The sequence below is a fragment of the Hemitrygon akajei genome, chromosome 7, assembly GCF_048418815.1.
Source record: "Hemitrygon akajei chromosome 7, sHemAka1.3, whole genome shotgun sequence".
Lineage (NCBI taxonomy): Eukaryota > Metazoa > Chordata > Chondrichthyes > Myliobatiformes > Dasyatidae > Hemitrygon > Hemitrygon akajei.
The window spans coordinates 162270114-162292812 of record NC_133130.1 but is presented as its reverse complement, the minus strand read 5'-3'; the positions used below and the strand labels follow the sequence as shown (position 1 = coordinate 162292812).

General features: G+C 45.2%; 1 protein-coding gene across 6 annotated transcripts in view; it reads left to right on the top strand.

The window, feature by feature from the left end:
* The window catches only part of LOC140731117 (endophilin-B2-like), a 114828-nt gene that overhangs the window by 29567 nt on the left and 62562 nt on the right, over window positions 1–22699 (top strand). For all 6 annotated transcript variants that reach the window (XM_073052425.1, XM_073052424.1, XM_073052423.1 and 3 more), the window contains exon 2: window positions 8244–8385. In XM_073052425.1, the coding sequence (XP_072908526.1) occupies window positions 8244–8385 (142 nt within the window). The remainder of the gene's footprint in view (window positions 1–8243; window positions 8386–22699) is intronic.

Below are 22699 nucleotides of genomic sequence, written 5' to 3'. Positions count from 1 at the left end.
TGGATACAGTGGACTGACACACTGGTTTCTGTGCTACGTGACTCCTTGCCTCAATGACTTCTGTAAATTTGGCTTTTTGAATTGTATTAATGGAGGGAAGCAACCATAGACACTTGCAAAGACAAGAGGAGGCCATTCAGCCCGTTGTGTGTGTGCGCGCGCTGGATAATTTGAACAGCTGCTTTGAATTTTTCCCTGGAGTCAGAGGAGAATAACTGGGTGGCATGCTAGCATAGTGGTTAGCACGGCGCTTTACACCTGGGTTCAGATCCCAGCGCGCGGTCTGTAAGGCGGTTCTCCCACAGGATGTACCAGTTGGTAGGTTATTTGGCCATTGTTAATTGTCCCATGATTAGGCTAGGGTTTAAAGTGGGGGGTTGCAGAGTGGCAAGGCTCGGAGGGCCTATTCCACGCAGTAGATAGATAAAGATAAATTAAATAAATTCCATTTCATACATAAATCGTGTTCTTCAAAGCTAATGGCATCTGTGCAGTCACTGTCGATGATAATAGCCTGCATTTAAATTGCAACTTTAGCAACACAAAATTAATTCTTAAGTATCAGATCTGGGATCTTGCGTTCTGTTTGGATCCATTGTTGCCAAGATTCTGTCTCTGCACATCTATCTTTTTCTGCAGTGTAGTCCTTGCAATCTTATTGGTTTATGTTTACAAAGAAAAGCAATGGTATTATTGAAGCAACCTCAATAAAAATGCTACTTTAAAATATTCAAAAGAGCCCTTTGCCTGTAAGGCATGAAAATGTGTAATGTAATGGCACTCTCCTGTATGTTTGAACAGGTGACACCCCAGCTCATGTATTATTAAAAACTCCATCCTCTGTCGGATTATAATCTCTGGAGCCAGCCAGCGCTCGTTATAGGAAAGCCTTGTTTGTGAAACATCACCCTGAAGCCTTTCTGATGACTAATGTGGTTCTGTTGCTAACTCGTCTGATCTGGGAACTTGAAATGTTGGTCACCAGGATGCTGTTATAGGGACAAATCTAAAGAACATCTGTTTTCTTTATTTTGTCATTTTATACGAATTTAAATTAGAAACAAGTGCTACTTTAACTGCCCAGAATGATCCAAATAAATCAGAGAAGCACTTTCAGATTGACTGTAAAGGAAAATCAATGTGAGCCCGGACACATCAAATGTCAATGGCTTACTGAGTGAGCAGTGTTGTTGCATTGGCACCTGAGGCATACACCCCATAGTAAGCAGTCAGTTGATTGGCCCCTGGTTGCCTTGACATTGAAAGTGGAGACTGGTTCCATTTTGGTTTTGCCCTTGAGTCAGTGTAGGGAATATTAGATCTATGGTTGTTTTACTGTGATCTGGATTTAGGATCTGGAGACATGCTCAAGTCCTACCTATCCAGCTGCAGACTTTGAATATGGTTAATGAAGCTGCAGTAAAGAGCTGGCATCAGTACCAATGAGTGTGAAGCTGGTGGAGAGTAGTTACCCCCTGTCAGTGTCGGGAATCAGTAATGCTTGCCTAGTTGCATCTATATCCAGGGCCACAAAAATGCCATGGAGTTATAGAACTACAGGACCTTCAGCTCACCTACACTATACTGGTCTGGTCTTCCTCTTATTCCCATCTACCTCCACCGACCATCGCTTTCCACAACCCTCCCATCCGTGTACCTAAATGTTACAACTGAAGCCACATCCACTGTGGCTCGTTCCACACTCTCACCACCCTCTGGCAAATAAGTTCCCCTCAGGTTGCCCTTAAACGTTTCATCTTTCACCCTAGGCTTATGACCTCTAGTTCTAGTCTCACCCAACCTGAGGAGAAAAAGCCTGCAGGTATTCACCCTATATATACTCATCATAATGTTGTGTGAAAAGGAACAACAATATTTTATCTAACTTCAGTATTACATTATGTGTTATCTAACTTCAATACTACTGGCCATATTATCAAACAGTAACATTGCTTGTTTTGGAGCTGTTTGTTTGTAACAGCTGGGCATCTGTTATAGAGAACTCCTCAACATTTGGCTGTGGTCTGAAGGTTTGGGCTCAGGAGCTGTCTAAGTGTCTGGCCGCGGCGCGCTGTGCTACTACGGTCACCGGCATCTTATCAACAATGTGAAAAATTTGCACAGTACGTCCTGTCCTCAAAAACAAAACGAGACAATCCCAGTGCTCTCAGTGACACTGGTTCAGCCGTAACCTGAGCCCTGGTCCTCAGTTTGCACTTCATCAGGATCACACCACTCCAGACTTCACCGTGTCCTTGGTCTAAGAATGGACAGAAGTTGAATTCCAGACGTGAGAGAAAACTGTTCCTAATGTTGCAATAGTACGTAACCAGGCACACACACAGTTAAAATTAAACGTCTATTGATCATGGAGAGTATAAGTGGAAAATCCTATGAAAAGTAGTGGATATGGCCCAGTCCGTCTCTGGCAAAGCCCTCCCTACCATTGCACATATCTGCACAGAGTGTTGTTATTTGGAAAGCAGCATCCATCATCAGGGACCCCCACCACCTGGGCCATGCTCTCTTCTTGCTGCTGCCGTCAGGAAGGAGGTACAGGAGCCTCAGGACCCACACCACCAGGTTCAGGAACAGTTACTACTCCTCAACCATCAGGCTCCTGAACCAATGGAGGATAACTTCACTCGCCGCATCACTGAACTGTTCCCACAACCAATGGACTCGCTTTCCAGGATTTTTCATCTCATATTTATTGCATTTTTAAATTTATTTTTGTATTTGTACGGTTTGTTCTCTTTTGCACACTGGGACTCCACTCTGTTGGGTGCAGTCTTTCATTGGTTCTATTATGGTAATTGAATTTATTAAGTATGCCCACAAGAAAATGAATCTCAGGGTGGTTTATGGTGACATATTTGTACTTTGATATTAAATTTACTTTGAACAGCTGGCAATCTAGCACAAAGGGGAAATGACTATGGGTATTTGGAAACCAACCATCTTATCAGCTACAGGAGTTCTTTAGGGCAATGTCCTAATTTAGTAGCGTCATGAATGACCTTCCTCTCATCAGGCAGTGAGATGTGAGGTCACTTGCTAATGGACGCTGAATGTTTAGTTTTGGTTCCTGAATGGAACTTCAAGCTATTTTACTGAGGGTAAAGATTAGCTTTGTTTGTCTCATAAACATCAGGGCATTTTGTGAAATGCAGCGTTTGCATCAATGACCAGCACAGTGTGAATATGTGCTGGGGGCGGCCCGCAAGTGCGAACGTGCTTCTGGCGACAACATAGCATGCCCACAACTTACAAACCTGTGCGGATCTGTACGCCTTTGTAAAGTGGGTGGGGGAAATCCATGCGGTCATGGGGGTGGGGGGGGGGGGGGAGCATACAAACTCCTTTCCAGACAGCGGCAGGAATTAAAACTCCGACCGTTGGCGCACTAGCAGCTGCAGAAAAGCTGAAAGCTCCATGCAGCAAAACGTACCCATCCACCTTGCTGCACGTGGGCCGGCATCGTCAGTGTAAAAACTCAGACGCCTGTCTGAACGGAGAGTCTGAGAAGAGGGTGTGTGCAACTCAAAACCTAAGAGCTGAGGTATCACCTGTCAGGAAACCTGCCCTTGTGATGTGCCGTGCTGTGCTGGCTGGTGGGATGATCTTACTAGCTAATCATGTTAGCGAATAGAAACTGTGTTACACCTCTATTTTCTTGCATGTTTATCCAAACAAAATTAATTGTCGCTTGTTATCACTTTTATGTGTGTGGTAGCTGATTTTCCTCTCTCCATTGACAGCTGTATCTTGTCTTCATGCTTCAGCTTTGGATGCGCCTTAAAGCTATTTTATTGACCAAGCTGTTGCTGCTCGTCTCGGAGCTGTTCGGTAGTCTTCATTCCCCTTTCCCAAAGGCGGCTCATTCACTGATTACAGTATTACGTTAACATGGTGTTACAGTACTTCATGCTACGCACTATCTACAGTTTCAGATTATAACCAGTCACCGCTATCCAGCATGCGCTCGAGCCCCTAAGGCAGCCACCGGTCCCAGATATCCCCCACAGTACCCGCGGATGAAGTGTGTTGTTCTCCAAGGGCACGTGGACGTAACCCCCAGAAAAGGGGCAGGCAGTTGGCTTAGACAAAACCCTTGACTGCCCCCCGGCTTGACCTGTGCGTGGCCATCTTGACCAGGCCCAGGGACAAACCGGCCAAATGACTCACTTCCCTCTGCACCTTGTGGCCGAAGATCGGAGAGTGGGGCTGAAGTGCAGCCAGGACTTGGGGAGATGCTCCCTCACGTACTCAGCTAGAAGCTACAATCTCTTGCACTCTGCTTGGTACATGATGCATCATCTTCTGGAGCTTGGTATCAAAGTTCCTTTCAGAGTCACTGCTTGTAGTCCTTTGGAATGTTTAAGGGTGTCGTGTAATAAAAGTGTTGAGGCTAGTCTGTCTTGGGCAATATTGACATCAGCTGGGCTTTGGATAAGAGAACACCGAATGGAGTTTGTTACCATTGAAAGGAAGCCCTTGACATTATTTAATGAACCAGTTGCCTCAATGTTTCCTGCTCCCTGTCAAGGTGGTTACATTGAGTATTTAAAAACTTGATTTCATGGTCTACCTTTAACAGAAAGTTTATTCTCTGTTTGAGACTATCTCTGACCTCTCGGTATCATACTGTTTGTGCTGTTAGTCCAAGAATTATCCTTCCCACCCACCCATTAATTAGTGTAGGGACTCCCACACATTTTGTGATCATTTGAAAGTTGCCTGGTGTAAAGAGGTTTACATATGTTGAGAGTCGAGCTGTGTGGAATCATTGTAGAGTCAGTGAATATTGCATTAAATGAAGTCTAGGAAACATTGGGAGCTTCAGAACATGTGCCAATTATTTATTGAAGACTAGTAACACCTGCCACCTGTGCCTTTTATCAAATGTATAAGTCCATAACATTCACACAACTCATTTAGATATCTATTGGGCAGATGTAGCCCGTGTACTTTGTGAAACAGTAATCCAGTGAGTAATCTTGGGGAGTGAAGGTCACGTTTCTGGATAAACACTCAAACTGACTACATTTATACTCAACCACTGACTCCCAATAAGGAGCAGTGGGAGAAAGAAAGAAACTGCAGAGGGTCGTAAATTTGGTCGGCCCCATCTGGGGTACTAGCCTACAAAGTACCCAGGACATCTTCAAGGAGCAGTGTCTCTGAAAGGCAGCAGCCATTATTAAGGACCCCCAGCACCCAGGGCATGCCCTTTTCTCACTGTTACCATCAGGTAGGAGGTACAGAAGCCTGAAGGCACACACTCAGCGATTCAGGAACAGCTTCTTCCTCTCTGCCATCCGATTCCTAAATGGACATTGAACCCATGAACACTACCTCACTTTTAGAATATATATTATTTCTGTTTTTGCATGACTTTTAATCTGTTCAATATATGTATACTGTAATCGATTTGTTTTTTCTCTTCTATATTTTGTATTGCATTGAACTGCTGCTGCTAAGTTAACAAATTTCATGTCCCATGACAGTGATAATAAACCTGATTCTGATTGCAGCCTCTTTCACCAGACTTTAGCTTAAAGGGTATATTCTCTGTGACTTTTAACTTGCAAGTTTAATAGGGTTCAGGAAGAGATGTTCTTCAGGGAAGCAGTAATAAAGTGCCCTTTCCTGTCATTATGTACGTGTGTGTCTCTCTTCCACGGCTTAGTTGTAAGATGATTGCAACTTGAGACTCAAATTGCCCATTGTCAATCATTTTCTTTTAGTTTCCCCTTCCCCAGCTCTGTAGGAGGGGCTCATCTGGGAAACAGTCGCCCCACAAATTTCACCATCTCCTTTCTCTCACATGGGAGCCGTGACTTCAAAGTTTAAACACCTGAAACTACCGAAGCACATTTTACCAAGAATTAGGAAGCTCTGGATTGGAGCAATGCCTGATGGGTGACAGACAGTATGTTGTGGAGTGACGGTGCTGAATTTAACAGAGAATTCATATTATTCATATTTCCTCATGACATGGAAGGAAGTTGTTTGACCCACCAGTTCCATGCCGACTCCCAGTAACATTCCCATCAACCCCATTCAACAATTTCTTTGTGTAGCAGCCCTCAACTCCCCCCAACTCTCCTACCATCCACCTACGTACAGTGGCCAATAAACCCACCAACCTGCGCATCTCTGAGAGGAAACCAGGGCACCTAGGAAAACTCGTGTGGTAAATTCAACAAAGAGAGAACCTGAGGTTGGGATCAAACCTGCATCATTGGAGCTGCAAGGCTGCTGCACTATCTAATGCAGGGACTCCCAACCTGTGGTCCACGGACCTTGCAGTTAATGGCCAGGGTCAATGGCATAAAAATGTTTGCAAACCCCTGATCTGCGTGACCAAGTGGTTAAGGTGTGGGACTAGCGATCTGAAGGTCATGAGTTCGAGCCCCAGCGGAGGCAGCGTGTTGTGTCCTTGAACAAGGCACTTAACCACACATTGCTCCAGGCCACCCAGCTGAAAATGGGCACCGGCAAAATGCTGGGGGTTAACCTCACGATAGACTGGCGTCCTATCCGGGGGGGGGGGGGGGGGGTGGAGGGGAGGGTCTTGTACTCTCAGTCGCTTCACCCCACGGAAACCGGCATAGGCTCCGGCCTGATGAGCCTGTAAGGCTCGGGACAGACTTTAGCTTTAACCTCTGATCGATTGTGCCATTGTGACCCCCCCCCCCCCCCCACTATTGATGTATTGGGTGATGAGGATCTTTTGTTTGTACCATGATATTAATTAAGCAGCCTCTATCATTTTTGTACAAAAGAAACAGCATATTCAATATGTAAACTGGGTGATTGATCAGTAGTCTTCAGTACTGATGTGGTGTACCTGGACTTTCAGAAAGCCTTTGATAAGGTCCCACATAGGAGATTAGTGGGCAAAATTAGAGCACATGGTATTGGGGGTAGGGTACTGACATGGATAGAAAATTGGTTGGCAGACAGGAAACAAAGAGTAGGGATTAACGGGTCCTTTTCGGAATGGCAGGCAGTGATTAGTGGGGTGTACCGCAAGGCTCGGTGCTGGGACCGCAGCTATTTACAATATACATTAATGATTTAGAAGAAGGGATTAAAAGTAACATTAGCAAATTTGCAGATGACACAAAGCTGGGTGGCAGTGTGAAATATGAGGAGGATGTTAGGAGAATGCAGGGTGGCTTGGACAGGTTGGATGAATGGGCAGATGCAGTTTAATGTGGATAAATGTGAGGTTATCCACTTTGGTGGCAAGAACAGGAAGGCAGATTACTAACTGAATGGTGTCAAGTTAGGAAAAGGGGAAGTACAACGAGATCTAGGTGTCCTTGTTCATCAGTCAATGAAAGCAAGCATGCAGGTACAGCAAGCAGTGAAGAAAGCTAATGGCATGTTGGCCTTCATAACAAGGGGAGTTGAGTATAGGATCAAAGAGGTTCTTCTGCAGTTGTACAGGGCCCTGGTGAGACCACACCTGGAGTATTGTGTTCAGTTTTGGTCTCCGAATTTGAGGAAGGACATTCTTGCTATTGAGGGAGTGCAGCGTAGGTTCACGAGGTTGATTCCCGGGATGGTGGGACTGTCATATGTTGAAAGATTGGAGCGACTGGGCTTGTATACACTGGAATTTAGAAGGATGAGAGGGGATCTGATTGAAACATATAAGATTATTAAGGGATTGGACATGCTAGAGGCAGGAAACATGTTCCCGCTGATGGGTGAGTCCAGAACCAGAGACCACAGTTTAAGAATAAGGGGTAGGCCATTTAGAACAGAGTTGAGGAAAAACTTTTTCACCCAGAGAGTGGTGGATATGTGGAATGCTCTGCCTTAGAAGGCAGTGGAGGCCAATTCTCTGGATGCTTTCAGGAAAGAGTTAGATAGAGCTCTTAAAGATAGCGGAGTCAAGGGATATGGGGAGAAGGCAGGAACGGGGTACTGATTGTGGATGATCAGCCATGATCACATTGAATGGTGGTGGTGGCTTGAAGGGCCGAATGGCCTACTCCTGCACCTATTGTCTATTATCTATTGACTAGTGGGATTTTCCCCATTCCTCCTGACTGATATAATGCATCATTTCTTAGTGAACACTTTGACATCTTCTTGTCTCTGAATAGTTAAGGAATGATTTATTTTCATTTCTTGCTGGTAGACTCTGGTTTGAGCGTGCCAGTACGTGGGCGTGTGTTTCTCTAATATTGTTCCTCTCTCATGTTTTCTGACCCTCACCCCAGTTCACCGAAGAGAAGCTGGGGCAAGCAGAGAAAACTGAGTTGGACGCTCACTTTGAGAACCTTCTGAGCCGGGCTGACAGCACCAAGAACTGGACAGAGAAGATCCTCCGGCAGACTGAAGTCTTGTTGCAGCCCAACCCAAGTAAGAATGACCAAAGCGTGTTCGGTCTACTACCTTCCTTTTCCTGGTGGCTAACGCTTGGGTATTTAGGAACTTGTTGGGATTTCTACAGCACAGAAATAGCCTTTCAGCCCACCTTGTCTGTGCCCATCCAGTCTTGTCCCATTTTCCAACCCTTGGTCCGTGGTGTTCTCTGCACTGACAGTCAAGTACTCGCCCAGCTAACAGTTAGATGTTGCGAGGGTGCGTGCGTCCACCACACGTTCAGCCAATGCTTTCCAGATTCCAGCCACCCCCTGTGTGAAAACACCCTTCCTTATATTCCCTCTAAACCTCTTCGGTGTTATCCAAAACCCAGGCGTTCTGCTGTGGGGTGGAGGGGTGTGGACATAGTGTGAAAATAAGTTGGGATGAATTGTAGAATGCCTCGGTGAAAAAGGATTTGGTCTTAATTAATCATATAGAGATAGAGAGCCAAGAGATTTGCTGGACATAAAATCATCACATTATAGGTTATAGAACAGAGATCAGCCATGACCCCATTGACTGGTAAATAGTAAAGTTATGAATACAGGCTGTCGGGTCCATCTACCCAGCCGCGTATAATTGTGATGGCAATTCCATCATGATCGATACGTTGCCCTCTGCGTGGTCAGTTTTTAAACATCCTCACTGTAGCTCACGTCCTCCTTTAATTTGACTTCAGTAAAGTCTTACCCAGCTACTATTCCTGCCCCAATGTTCTTCCCTCCCGTTTCACCCGGTTGTCACATTGAGTTTTGGGAAATTGGGAAGGGTCGAAGGAGGACTATCTTGCATTGTGTTGTTGAGTGTCGCTCGGAGTGTTGAGTGAGCACCGCTGTCATAGTGCAGGTGACTGTAATGTGGAGAGGATGCCACATCCTTCGTACCATTTCAAAACCTTGCTTTAAGGTCAGGGTCAGAATCAGGTTTATTTTCACTGACATTCGTCATGAAATTTGTTGCTTTGCGGCAGCAATAGAGTGCAATCCATAAATGTACAAAAAGTTATACTAGGAAATATATACACAGTAGATTCCGATTCATAGCGACACATCAGGACCAGTACATTTTGGCCCAATTAGTTTCATGGAAATAGTTAAAAACATATAAAAAAGATAAACTACCATTTAAATGAGTAACAAAGAATGTATTTAAATGAAATACAGAACAAATTAGAACATTAACTACTCCTACTATAGTACTACACACAGTTGTTCCTAATACCGTAGTTATCAACAGAAGAATTCATCTATTGTACACTGCTGTGTTCTTTTGATTAACTGTCAACGAACTGAGTCAGTGCAGACACCTAGCATAGATAATGGTCTACCTTCATACAATGCTTTTGACAATTTCATTCTCCAAATCTTTATTTTCATTGTAATATTTAGGATGATTGTCAATCCCTTGAAATTCTCCATAGTGAAATCATTTTCAATAGACAATAGACAGTAAGTGCAGGAGTAGGCCATTTGGCCCTTCTAGCCAGCACTGCCATTCACTGTGATCATGGCTGATCATACACAAACAGTACCCCGTTCTTGTCCTCTCCCCATATCCCTTGACCCCACTATCTATAAGAGCTCTATCTAACCCTCTCTTGAATGCATCCAGAGACTTGGTCTCCACTGCCTTCTGGGGCAGAGCATTCCACATATCCACCACTCTCTGGGTGAAAAAGTTTTTCCGCATCTCTGTTCTAAATGGCCTACCCCTTATTCTTAAACTGTGGCCCCTAGTTCTGGACTCACCCATCAGCGGGAACGTGCTTCCTGCCTCCAGTGTGTCCAATCCCTTAATAATCTTATATGTTTCAATCAGATCCCCTTCAATCAGATTTTCGTTTTCACTCCCGGCCGTTACTGCATCTCCAAGCCTGAATGCTTGAAACCACAGTAATCAAATCAGTTCTCATTGGTCTTGCTCCTTATTTCTCACCAACTATCAGTGACAAAAATCCCTGCTTTTTGAATACAAACAGTGTTCACAGGTTCATTGTCTGTTCAGAAATCTGAAGGCGGAGGGAAAGAAGCTGTTTCTAAAATGTTGAGTGTGACTTCAGGCTCCTGCACCTCCTCTCTGATGGAAGCAATGAGAAGAGGGCATGTCTTCATTTGAAGCATCGGTACACGTGAGTGTCACAAGTAGTCAGAGTAGCCAGCGAGCTTCTTACAGAGACGTGCACCGTGTAAGCCTTAAAGTGTGGTGCAGGCTTGTGTCTGATTCTTAGTTTGTGAGCTTTGAGAAGAATTCCATCTCTGGTTTCAATGGAGACCAGAATGAACAGGTTTTGATTGGAGTCCTGGAAGTTTACCAGACTCTGGCTGTCTACTGAAAACCACCATTTTGTCCCAATGTCAGATCTACACTTGCCTATTCCATTCTTCTCATGTCAGGACTTTGTCGTGATGCTATTATGCACTCGATGCCACCCAAACCTCCGCTGCCCATGTCCTGGCCCATAACAGTCACCACTGCAGATGAGCCATGTCTCAGTTTGTGAATTTTCATCTTTTATTTTTGCTTCCCTTCGAGGACCTTACCCCATACTGCCTCCGCAATCTTCTCCACTCCTTCGAACCTCAGGCTTATAATCACTGACATATGTCATGAAGTATGTTACACACAGTATTTTGGCAGCAGTACAATGCAATGCATAAAAATTACTATAGGTTACAATAAGAAATATAAATAGTATAAAAAGAAAGCGAAATAGTAAGGTAGTGTTGTTAGGTTCATGGACCAGTCAGAAATCTGAGGGAAAAAGCTGTCCTAAACTGAGTATGTGTCTTCGGATTCATCCTTCCCACTACTGACCCCTCAATGAGGTCTGATGTGTGTTCTCCTGACTTTCCCTTCGTGCAGTCCACGATCAATTTCTTGGTCTTGCTGACATTGACTACAAAGTTGTTGTTGTGACACCACTCAATCAGCTGATCTATCTCACGTCTGTTTGCATTTCCATAAAGCCCAGTTCCTAAGGGATGTTTCAGGGTTAAATGATGCTCCTGTGAACCGTTTTATTATTTTAAGGGTGTGAAGTAACTTTGTTTTTATGTAAAAGGGTTCTTTAGATATTTTTGTACCCTGAACTCCCTGCACTCAACTAGTGGCGTTTGTTATCATTAACGATGCTGTAATTGTTAAGGACTGAATCCAACACTCTTTTTAGGACAATTCTAAACCCCTTCATTACAGTGATGTGACTCTGTAGATTGCCCAGTAATTTGGACCATTTTAGACTACCAGGTAATCAAGGGCCCCATCTGTTTATTGCAACTCCACATGCAGAATGAAATTCTAGCCATGTCTTCAAGATTCATGCTTGTTACTCTGGATCCGATGCAGTGTACAAAAATCGTAATAAAGCATAAAGAACGCAATGCGTATGAATGCACAAGATTAGCTAGTATGCACAGACTGATTGTGTATCCATCAAGTCTGTACATGTGACTCTGACAGGAAATGGCAAAGCAGTGGTGGTGGGTTAATGGGTTGAGGTGTTGATTAACCTGACAGTTTGGGGGAAGTAAGTTCTCGAGTCTGGTGGTCCTGCACTTACTTTTGCATTTGTCGCAGGTGTGTTTTTTCAACATCCGTCTATGACTTGTTCTCAAAAACTCTGTACCTCTCCCCGGTATGTGAGCTGGACTTCATAAACCCCCTGCTGTGTCTGTCGCTTCCTTGTCAATCATTGCTCAATGCTTCCTTTGGCTTCAGGGTCCTTTCAATCACATTACAAACATCAACCAAAGCAAAATGTTGTAGCTGCCCCATTGCCTCTCTCCTTCCTTGTGTTCTTGTTTTCTAATTGAACCTTTCCTTCATCATAACAACATCATTTGCTGCAACGTCAGCCTTTTCTTATTATTTTCCACGGGAACTGAACTCCTTTGTGGCCATTATCTTGACCAGTTGGGTTCTGACTGTGCTTAGACATTTAGTTGCAGACTAAGTTGGAAGATGACCTTTGCAGAAGCTGTCGTTTGGCCTACACGTTACAGAGGCACAGTGGGAAGCATGGTAACCTGTTCACTGGAAAATTCTGATGTGCTGAGTCATTCAGTTGACCCTTTACAAAAGAGTTGCCTTCTTGAGATCATTAACACTGTTTTGAAAAAGAGCAAGAGAGTTATTGACATTATCTTGTCAAAATCTTTCCTCAGACAAAATAGAGGGAGAAAAGATATGTTGTTATCACGTTGCTGTTTGCATGCGTAAATTGGATGCCGTGTTTCCTTCTCAATAGACTATACTTCAAAAAAAATTCATTAGATGTAGAGCATTTTAGCTTGCCTTGAAAGGGAGAAGACTGACATAATATTAATTGTCTTAATTTCTCTCAAAATTGAGAACCAAGGTGGGCTTTCATATAGTTTATTTTTATTGCAACCAAGGCCACTGTATTGTCAACAAATAGCTGTCACCTGACTGGAAACAGATTAGAGATAAAGGGAGTCATTTTCTAAGTCTGCTTTCACAAGCATCGGTGCTGGGACCCCAGCAACTCACAGCATGAATGATTGGGATGAGGGAATTAAATTGACATCTCCATGTTTGCAGGTGACACAAAGCTGGCGGAGGGGATGAGACCTGAGGATGCGTTAAAGGTTCAGATACATTTGCACAGGCTGGGAGAGTGGATGGTTGCGTGGCAGGTGCATTGTAATGTGAGGTATCTTCTGTGGCAATAACAGGAAGGCAGATCATTATTTGAATGGCAGTAAATTAGGAAAAACAAGATGCATGAGACCAAGGTTCATCAGTCATTGAAGATAATTGTGCAGGTAATTAAGCCTGCAAGTATAGCGGTGGGGATATCTTTGCTGACAGTACTATGTGCAGTTTTCTCCATTTCTGAAGAGGGCATTCTTACTATGGAGCAAGCTCAACTGATCCCTGGTGGATGGCTGTACTGACATAATACAATACAGGAGGACATGGCTTTAAGATAAGGGGTGGAAAGTTCAAGGGGGATATTAGAGGAAAGTTTTATATTCAGAGAGTGGTTGGTGCATGGAATGCACTGCCTGAGTCAGTGGTGGAGGCAGATACGCTAGTGAAATTTAAGAGACTGCTAGACAGGTATATGGAGGAATTTAAGGTAGGGGGTTATATGGGAGGCAGGGTTTAAGGGTTGGCACAACATTGTGGGCCGAAGGGTCTGTACTGTGCTATATTGCCTGTGTTCCATAAGAAAAGTTAGGACAAACAGGTTGTCACACGGCTTTAGACGATTGAGAGGGCATGTCTAGAAACATACAGAATTCTAACAAAACTGGACAGGTCACACACAGGAGGAATGTTCACATTGGCTGGGAGGTCCAGGACTATGGTCTAAGGATAAGGCATAAGCCATTTAAGACCACAATGAGGAGAATTTTATTTCCCAGAGAGCAGATAAACCTGTGAAATTCTCTACCACAGAAAACCATGAGAACCCAATCATTAAACATTTTGAAGCAGGATTTGGGTATTTTTCTGATAATTAGGAGCAAAGGACATGGAAAGAAAGCTAGATCACGGTGCTGAATTGAATTGAAGAGTCTTGAAGGACTGAATCGCTAGTGTTTGCTCCTCTCTTCTATGTTCGTATCTTTTCTATGTATCACATTTACTGCTCAGCAATATTTTTTTTGGGAACAGTTACTTTGTCCTTTTGTCTTTTTTGGTGTGTATTTTGGATCTTACTTCCTCTGCCGGGGAGAACTGGGGAGTTTGAAATGGAATCACAATCTCCTGGAAGATCTCGGTGGGTCTGAGCAGCATCTGTGTATCAGGACAAAGAATAGTTGTCATTTCAGGTCAAGATCCTGTGCCAGGACTACCCAGGCCTCATGCAGAGTCTTGACCCGAAACATCAACAATTCCTTTTACCCCTCAGATGCTGCCTGACCTGCTGAGCTCCTCCTGCGGATTGTTTGTTGCTCCGGATTCCAGTGACTTGTGCGTCCAGAGAGAAACTGAGACTGGTTGGAACAGATCTACCTTTTCAAGGTGTATTGGTGATTTTTTTTTTCTTTTAATATTTTCCTGCAGGAAGTTCTCCATTTGAATGTTGGATAGTGACTACATCATATTCCATTTGAATGAAATGAATAATTTAACTGCATTTTAGTCATGGTTTTAAATAGAAAGTTGTTAAATATTTTTCCAGCATAGAAGCACAGAAGTTGGGATGTATGTTAAAATTGTACAAGGCATTGGTAAGGCCAAATTTGGAATATTGTGTACAGTTCTGGTCACCGAATTATAGGAAAGATATCAATAAATTAGAGAAAGTGCAGAGACGATTTACTAGGATGTTACCTGGGTTTCAGCACTTAAGTTACAGAGAAAGGTTGAACAAGTTAGGTCTCTATTCATTGGAGCGTAGAAGGTTGAGGGGGGATTTGATCGAGGTATTTAAAGTTTTGAGAGGGATAGATAGAGTTGACGTGAATAGGCTGTTTCCATTGAGAGTAGGGGAGATTCAAACGAGAGGACATGATTTGAGAGTTGGGGGCAAAAGTTTAAGGGAAACACGAGGGGGTATTTCTTTACTCAGAGAGTGATAGCTGTGTGGAATGAGCTTCCTGTAGAAGTAGTAGAGGCCAGTTCAGTTGTGTCATTTAAGGTAAAATTGGATCGGTATATGGACAGGAAAGGAGTGGAGGGTTATGGGCTGAGTGTGGGTAGGTGGGACTAGGTGAGATTAGGAGTTCGGCACGGACTAGGAGGGCCGGAATGGCTTGTTTCCATGCCTTGATTGTTATATGGTTATATGGTTATAAGCCTAATTGGTCTATTTTCCCCTTCATCTTTCCCAGTTGACCTAAGTGTAACACTCAGGTTCGGCTAGTGGCTTAATCTAGGGGGAAGACAGCCTCCATCCCGGCCAAACTTGAGAAATCTTGTTTGGGTGGATGCTGCACGGTGTCCCCTGTTACAAATCAGTACCACAAAATAACAAACCGTACAGAATATGCAATTAAGCGACTTGAGCTTTATAATTCTTAATTTAACTATAGGGCTAGTAAAGAGAACAGAAAAGAAGGAGGGCCCATTCTCAGGAAACAATCTAATGCGCAGTGTTGGGGCTCACAGTTTTCCTGTCTGTTCGTTCTCCGTCGATCCCCCCCAGCTTCGTCGACTCCCGACCCCATTCCGAGTCCACTCTGTCCTGCAATCTACGACTTCCCTGTTCTGGCATCTTCTCTCTCCATCTTCCGCCAAACAAAAAACCGCGAAACCTTCTCTCGGGCACACAAGAAAGAATAACACCCCCCCCCCCCCCCCCGCCATTGGCCAGTACACATTCCAAATCCCCTGTTATCTCCAGTCATAACCCAAACACTGCACTACAGAGAAACCATTACATTAACAGTGAAACCTTTCCCAGGTTGTTACATAAGGATATTCCACTAATCCCCTCCCTTGCCTTTCCAAGTGCTCCCACATAAGGTTGCCCAGAACTCACAGCGTGTGGCCCAGAACTCACAGCGTGTGGCCCAGCTGGTTCATGCATGACGTGGTTCTATGAAGAGCCAGGTGACCCCATTCAGGTCTGAGGAAGTCCGACTACTTTGTCCAGGTACATTGAGATGGTCTCAATGGATGGCAACTGTCTTTCAGAGAAACTTGGGCAGGGATCAGGTGAGCACCTTGACTCAGGATGAGAGGGTAAACTTTTGGCTGTTGGATTTCCAAGTTTGACTCTGAGTGATTCTCGGCAGGGGACCAGATACTGATTGTTGTCCAGAATTTGGGAGAGTTTGGTGAGGCCTCTGCTTCAGTTGGACAGTGTGGGAGGGAGTAAGTGTATGAGGGGCTTCATGTGGACGTGGCATAGATGTTAAATCCTGTAACAGCCATCAGGATGAAGATACAAGGGCCTGGATTTGGCTCTGGTCTGGTTGGGTCAGGGTTGAGTCTTAACTTTGTACAGAAGCAGAGCTTGCCTCTTACCCTTCCTATCAACCAAATGCATGAACCTCCATTGTTTCTGGGCCTATTTCCAGGGAGCAGGGTATCTCATGAATTAAGTCCAGCGGCAATCAAGGTCATGTATTTCCAAATCGGGATTAGAGAGCGATTTGGAGGGAAGCCTGCAGCTGTTGATGTCCCCATTCAGCCAAAGGCCTTGTCCTTTCTGGTGAAAGAATGGCTTGTTTGACAGATGCTGTAACTGCTGTGCATTTGTCAGACAGTGGTCGTTACAGCCAGTCAGGTGGGGCATTTTATCGTGAGTGGTTGTTGGAGCTGCACTCATCCAAGAAAGCAAAGGATGTTCCAGCGTGCTCTGATTTCTGCCTTGGAGTTGGTAGCAGCACTCTGCAGTGTTGGGATATGAGTCACTCACAGAAGGATACCCAGTCTCTTGTGTTTCAATGTTCGTGTAGCTGATCCAATAGAGCTGCTTATTGAGGTGGGCTCCCAAGATGTTTTTGGTTGGCCCTCAGTGATGGCAATGCCATTGAAAGTCAAGTACAGGTAGTTAGATATTCTCCTGTTGGAGAAACGTATTACCTGGCAGCCTTGAGGCCCAATATTAATTGCCATTTATCAATCTATGCTTGAATATTGTCCACGTCTTGCCGCATGCTGGCTGCTTCATCTTTGTAGGAACATTAGAAAAAGGAGCAGGATGAGACCATGTGGCCGATCAAACCTGCTCCACCATGCAATAAGATCATGGCTGTTCAGGCCATGGACTCAGCTGCACCTACCATGACCCTCTATTCCCCTGCTATGCAAAAATTTAACTGCCTCTTAAATATATTGAATGAGCTAGCTTCAATTGCTTCCCTGGAAGCAATAATTCCATGGATTCACTCCTCTCTGGTAAAAGCAGTTTCTCCTCCTCTCCATCCTAAATCTGAACCCTGAAACTATTTCAGCTAGTTCTAGTCTCACTTACCAAAGGCTACAATTTCCCAGCCTCTATCTTATCTGTCCCTTTCATAATTTTATGTTTCTATAAGATCCCCCCTCATTCTTCTGAATTCCAGTGAGTACAGTCCCAATCTCTTCTCATTGTTATAACCCTCTCATCTTCCAGAATCAACCTGGTGAACCTCCTCTGCACCATCTCCAAAGCCAGTACATCTTTCCTCAAGTAAGGAGACCAGAACTTCAGGTGTGGCCTCACCAGTACACTCTAGAGTTGCAGCAGAACCTCCATGCTCTTAAATTCAATACCTGTAGCAATGCCTGCCAACATTCCATTTACCTGATTCCTGTTGCACGTGCAAACTTTCATGATTCATGCAGAAGCACTCCCAAGTCCCTCTGCAGAACAACATGTTTTCTGCCTTAAAAGATTTGTCAGCATGGGCCGATCTTCTATTTTTCCTTCAGACATGCATGATCTTGCGTTTATCAGCATTGAACGCTGTCTGCCAATCTTTGCCCGCTCACTTAACCTATCTATATCCCTCTGCTGCATCTCCATGTCCTCTGCACGATTTGGTTTTCCACTCAGTTTAGTGTCACCAGCAAGCTTAGATTTCTTGCACTTGATAGTTAAACGCCTTCCAAATCGTTAATGTAGATGGTGAACAATTGTGGGCCCAGCACCAATTATTACAACACTCTGCTCAGCCAGCATAACCTATTTATCTCTACTCTCCACCTTCTAGTGGTCAGTTGACCCTCTATTTGTACTAATACATTACCTCAACTCCAAGTACCCTTGTGGATGAATCCTTTAGGTGGCACCTTATCAAACACCTTCTGGAAATCCAAGTGTAAAGCATCCATAAGCTCCCCTCTGAGGAGCTGCAAGTGAAAATGAACATTGTGCAGTCATTAGCAGATGCCACTATTCAGACCTTCCGATGAAAGGAAGGCCATTGATGAAGGAGACTGGGTTGGAACACTGTTCTACGATTGGAAGTCCAGTTCTTTAACCAAAGTTACTGCAGAATCCGTAAGTTTGACAGGATATACACAATTGTACGTTCAATTATGCCTCGTGGTTTAGCAAATTATACATTTTCTGGGTTAGGGGATTGGTTAACAGATAGAAAACAGTTGGAATAAACAAGACATTTTTAGATTGTCTGGCTGTTGCTCAGGAGGACCACGTGGAACAGTGCTTGGGCTTCAGCTGTTGTGACATCAACTACAGGCGTGAATGGTCAACGTTTGATGATGTATAAAGCCAAATGAAAAAGTAAAATATTAGCTTTATTTGTCACATGTACATCGAAACATACTGTGACATACAAGATAAAATCTGCAGATGCTGGAAGTCAGCGTAATACAGACCAAATGCTGGAGGAACTCAACAGGTCAGGTAGCAGCTGTGGAAAAGGTTAAACCAAAGACATTTCGGGCCGGGACCCTTCAGCAAGACCGGAAAAAAGGGATGAGAGGTCAGTAAGAGGGTGGGGAGAGGGGAGGAGGAAGTACAAGGTGGTAGGTGAAACTGGGAGAGGGGGAGGGGTGAAGTAAAGAGTTGGAAAGTCGACTGGTGAAAGAGATAAAGGGCTGGAGAAGGGGGAATCTGGTAGGAGAGGACAGAAGACCATGGAAGAATGGGAAGGGGAGGGGCACCAGAGGGAGCTGATGGGCAGGTAAGGAGAAAAGGTGAGAGAGGGAAATGGGAATGGGGTATGGTGAAGTTCTAGAAATCAATGTTCATGCCATCAGGTTGGAGACTGCCCAGACGGAATATAAGGTGTTGCTCCTCTACCCAGAGTGTGGCCTCGTCCCGACAGCAGAGGAGGCCATGGACTGACATGCTGGAATGGGAAGTGGAATTAAAATAGCAGGTCACTGGGAGATCCTGCTTTTTCGGGCAGACGGAGTACAGATGCTCGGTGAAGCTGTCTCTCAATCTACGTTGGGTCTCACCAATATACAGGAGGCCACACCAGATCAGTAGCTGAACCCAACAGACTCACTGGTGAAGTGTCACCTCACCTGGAAGGATTGGGGCCCTGAATGATAGTGAGGGAGGAGGTGTAGGGGCAGGTATGGCATTTGTTCCGCTAGCAAGGATAAAGGTGGAAGATCAGTGGGGAGGGATGAATAGGCAAGGGAGTCGTGTAGTGAACAATCCCTGTGGAAAGTGGGGTATATGGAGAGATGTGCTTGGTGGTGGGATCCCATTGGAGATGGTGGAGGTTATGGAGAATTATGTGCTGGACGTGGAGGCTGGTGGGTTGTTAGGTGAGGACAAGAGGAACCCTATCCCCTGGTGGGGTGGTGGGTGGAAGGGGGTGAGGGCAGATGTGTGTGAAATGGAGGATATGAGGGTGAGGGCAGCGTTGGTGGTAAAGGAAGGAAAGCCTCTTTCTTTGAAGAAGGAGGAAATCTCTTGGATCTGAAATGAAAAGCCTCATCCTGAGAGCAGATGTGGTGGAGACGGAGAAATTGAGAGAAGGGGGTGGCATTTTTACGAGTGACAGGCTGGGAGGAGTTATAGTCCAGGTACCTGTGAGAGTCAATGTGGGTTTGTAATGGACATCTTCCCAGAGGTAGAGACAGATTGAGAAAGTAGAAGGGGGTGTTGGAAATGGTCCAGGTAAATTTGAAGGCGGGGTGAAGTTGGAGGCAAAGTTGATGAAGTCGACGAGCTTGGGACGGGTACAGGAAACAGCAGCAATGTAGTCATTGATGTAGTGTAGTAAAGTTGGAGAGTGATACCGGTGTAGGCTTGGAACATAGACTGTTCCACGTAGCTGACAAACAGGCAGGCGTAGCTGGGACCCATGTGAGTGTCCACGGTCACTCCTTTTGTTTGAAGGAAGTAGGAGGAGCCAAGGAGAAATTATTGAGAGTGAGGACCAGTTACTCCAGACTGAGGAGAGTGCTGCTGGAGGGGAACTGGTTGGGTCTGGTGTTCAGAAAGAAGCAGAGGGCTTTGAGGCTTTCCTGGTGAGGAGTGGAGGTATACAGGAACTGGACATCTACAGTGAAAATAAGACAACCAGGGCCAGGGAACAAAGTCATTGAAAAGATCAAGGGTGTATGAAGTGTCATGGATGTAGGTAGGAAAAGATTGAACCGGGGGGTGGGGTGGGGGGTGCGAGGGAATAAAACAGAGTCAGGGTATGCCAGTATAAGTTTGGTGGGGCAGAAACAATCAGAAACAATGGGTCTACTTGGACAGGCGGGTTTATAGATTTGGATAGGAGATAGAAACGGGAGGTACAGGGTGAGGGAACTACGAGGTTGGTGGCAGTGGATGGGAGATCCCCAGAGTTAATAAGGTCAGTGATGGTGTGGGTGACAATGGCTGGGTGCTCCTTAGTGGGGGGGGGGGGGGTCCTGTCCAAGGGGTAAGTAAGAGGAGGTGCCTGAGAGTTGTCAACTGGGCTCAGCATGGTAGAGGTCAGTCCGCCAGACTACTACAGAACCCCCCTTATCTGTGGGTTTGATGTTGAGGTTAGGATTAGTGCCGAGAGTGAAGAACAGTGCGTTTGGAAGGAGTGAGGTTGGAATTGAAGAGAGGAGTGGTGAAATTGAGACTGTTGATGTCTCGTCAGCAGTTGGAAATGAAAAGATCCAGAGGAGGCAGAAGACCAGAGCAGGGGCAGGGTGACAAGGAAGAGGAGGAGGGTTGGAGACAGGAGAAGGGGTCATCAGTGAGGGTTGGAGAGTCCTTGCCAAAGAAGAAGAAGACACGGAGACGGAGGCGACGGGAGAAGAGCTCGGCGTCATGGTGGGTGTGGGTGCAGGGGGACAAGGGTGAGACCCTTACTGAGGACAGAGCGCTCTGCCTCAGAGAAGGGAAGGTCAGAGGGAATTGTGAACAGTGTCATTTGCGTCAGTGACCAACGCAGTCCAAGGATTGTGCTGAGAGAGGCCTGACGGTGTCGCCATACTTCCGATGCCGACGTAGCATGACCGCACCGCACGAACAGCCTATTGTATCCCTGGAGTGTGGGAAGAAACCAGAGCAGCCTGCGGAAACCCACGTGGTCACGGGGAGAACGTACAAGCTCCTGACAGATGGTGGTACAAATCGATTGTAAAGCAATTGCGCTAACCACCAATCTACCCTGTCAGTAGGCCACATGCTGATGTTCCACAGAGATGAGAAGAAAGACTATGAAATTAGAAAAGTAAAATATGTTTTTTTAAAACACTGATATTGGGAGGGATCTGCATGTGTATGCTGAACAGGCAGTTAGCATTCAGGTAACAGCAGGCAATTAGAAAAACAAATGGTATGTTGGCACAGCCATATGGAGACCACACCTGGAGTGTTCTGTGCACCTTTGCCTCTGTAAACAATAAATAACATGCTTAAAAATATATGTGAAGTATATAACCTTGTGGAGTAGGATTCCTTTAACAGGAATACAACTTTGAGGATGGACTGAGAGTCCTTTGGGAGTGCGTGGGTAGTGTTGGAAGATGGATCTCATTGGCCGTGCGGAAGAGTGGCAAAGCCAGGCTGAGAGGGCAACTGGTGTGCAGGTGCTCTGACTTTTCATCTTCGTAAAAGGGAAATATTTAATAATGTGTATAATAGACAGGGTAATAGTTGGGGGTGGCATGAGGGAGTTGAGTGTTTTGGGGGCAACACACTGCTTTCAGTAGGAATGGCCGCCACTGATCTGTATTAAAGGGTAGACCCAGCACTGCTGAACCCCTCTCCGCACTGTTCATGTGAACACAGCTGGGTGGAGGGCGATTCTCTACCCCGGTGGTTGTGACAGAATGGGGAGAAGTGAGAGGAACTCTGTAGATGAGTAGAGGAGGTTGTGTGGAATTGTAGGGGGGACAGGTGTATGTGTGACTACATTGGTGCTGTTTCCTGCACCCGTCCCGAGCTCGTTGACTTCATCAACTTTGCCTCCAACTTCAACCCGCCTTCAAATTTACCTGGTCCATTTCTGACACCTCCTTCTACTTTCTCAATCTGTCTCTACCTCTGGGAAGATGTCCATTACAAACCTACATTGACTCTCACAGGTACCTGGACTATAACTCCTCCCAGCCTGTCACTCGTAAAAATGCCACCCCCCTTCTCTCAATTTCTCCGTCTCCACCACATCTGCTCTCAGGATGAGGCTTTTCATTTCAAATCCAAGAGATTTCCTCCTTCTTCAAAGAAAGTGGCTTTCCTTCCTCTACCACCAACACTGCCCTCACCCACATATCTTCCATTTCACACACATCTGCCCTCACCCCATCCACCCACCACCCCACCAGGGGATAGGGTTTGCCTGAAAGGGAAGTCAGCCAGTGCGATTAGTGAAAGAACTAATGCACGATTTTAGTTGCTGAGTGAGACAGTGATTGCCAGTCACTTTGTGAAGCTTAAAGGCTAGTTTAGATGAAAGGGAAAAGTAATTTGTCTAGGGATGGGTGG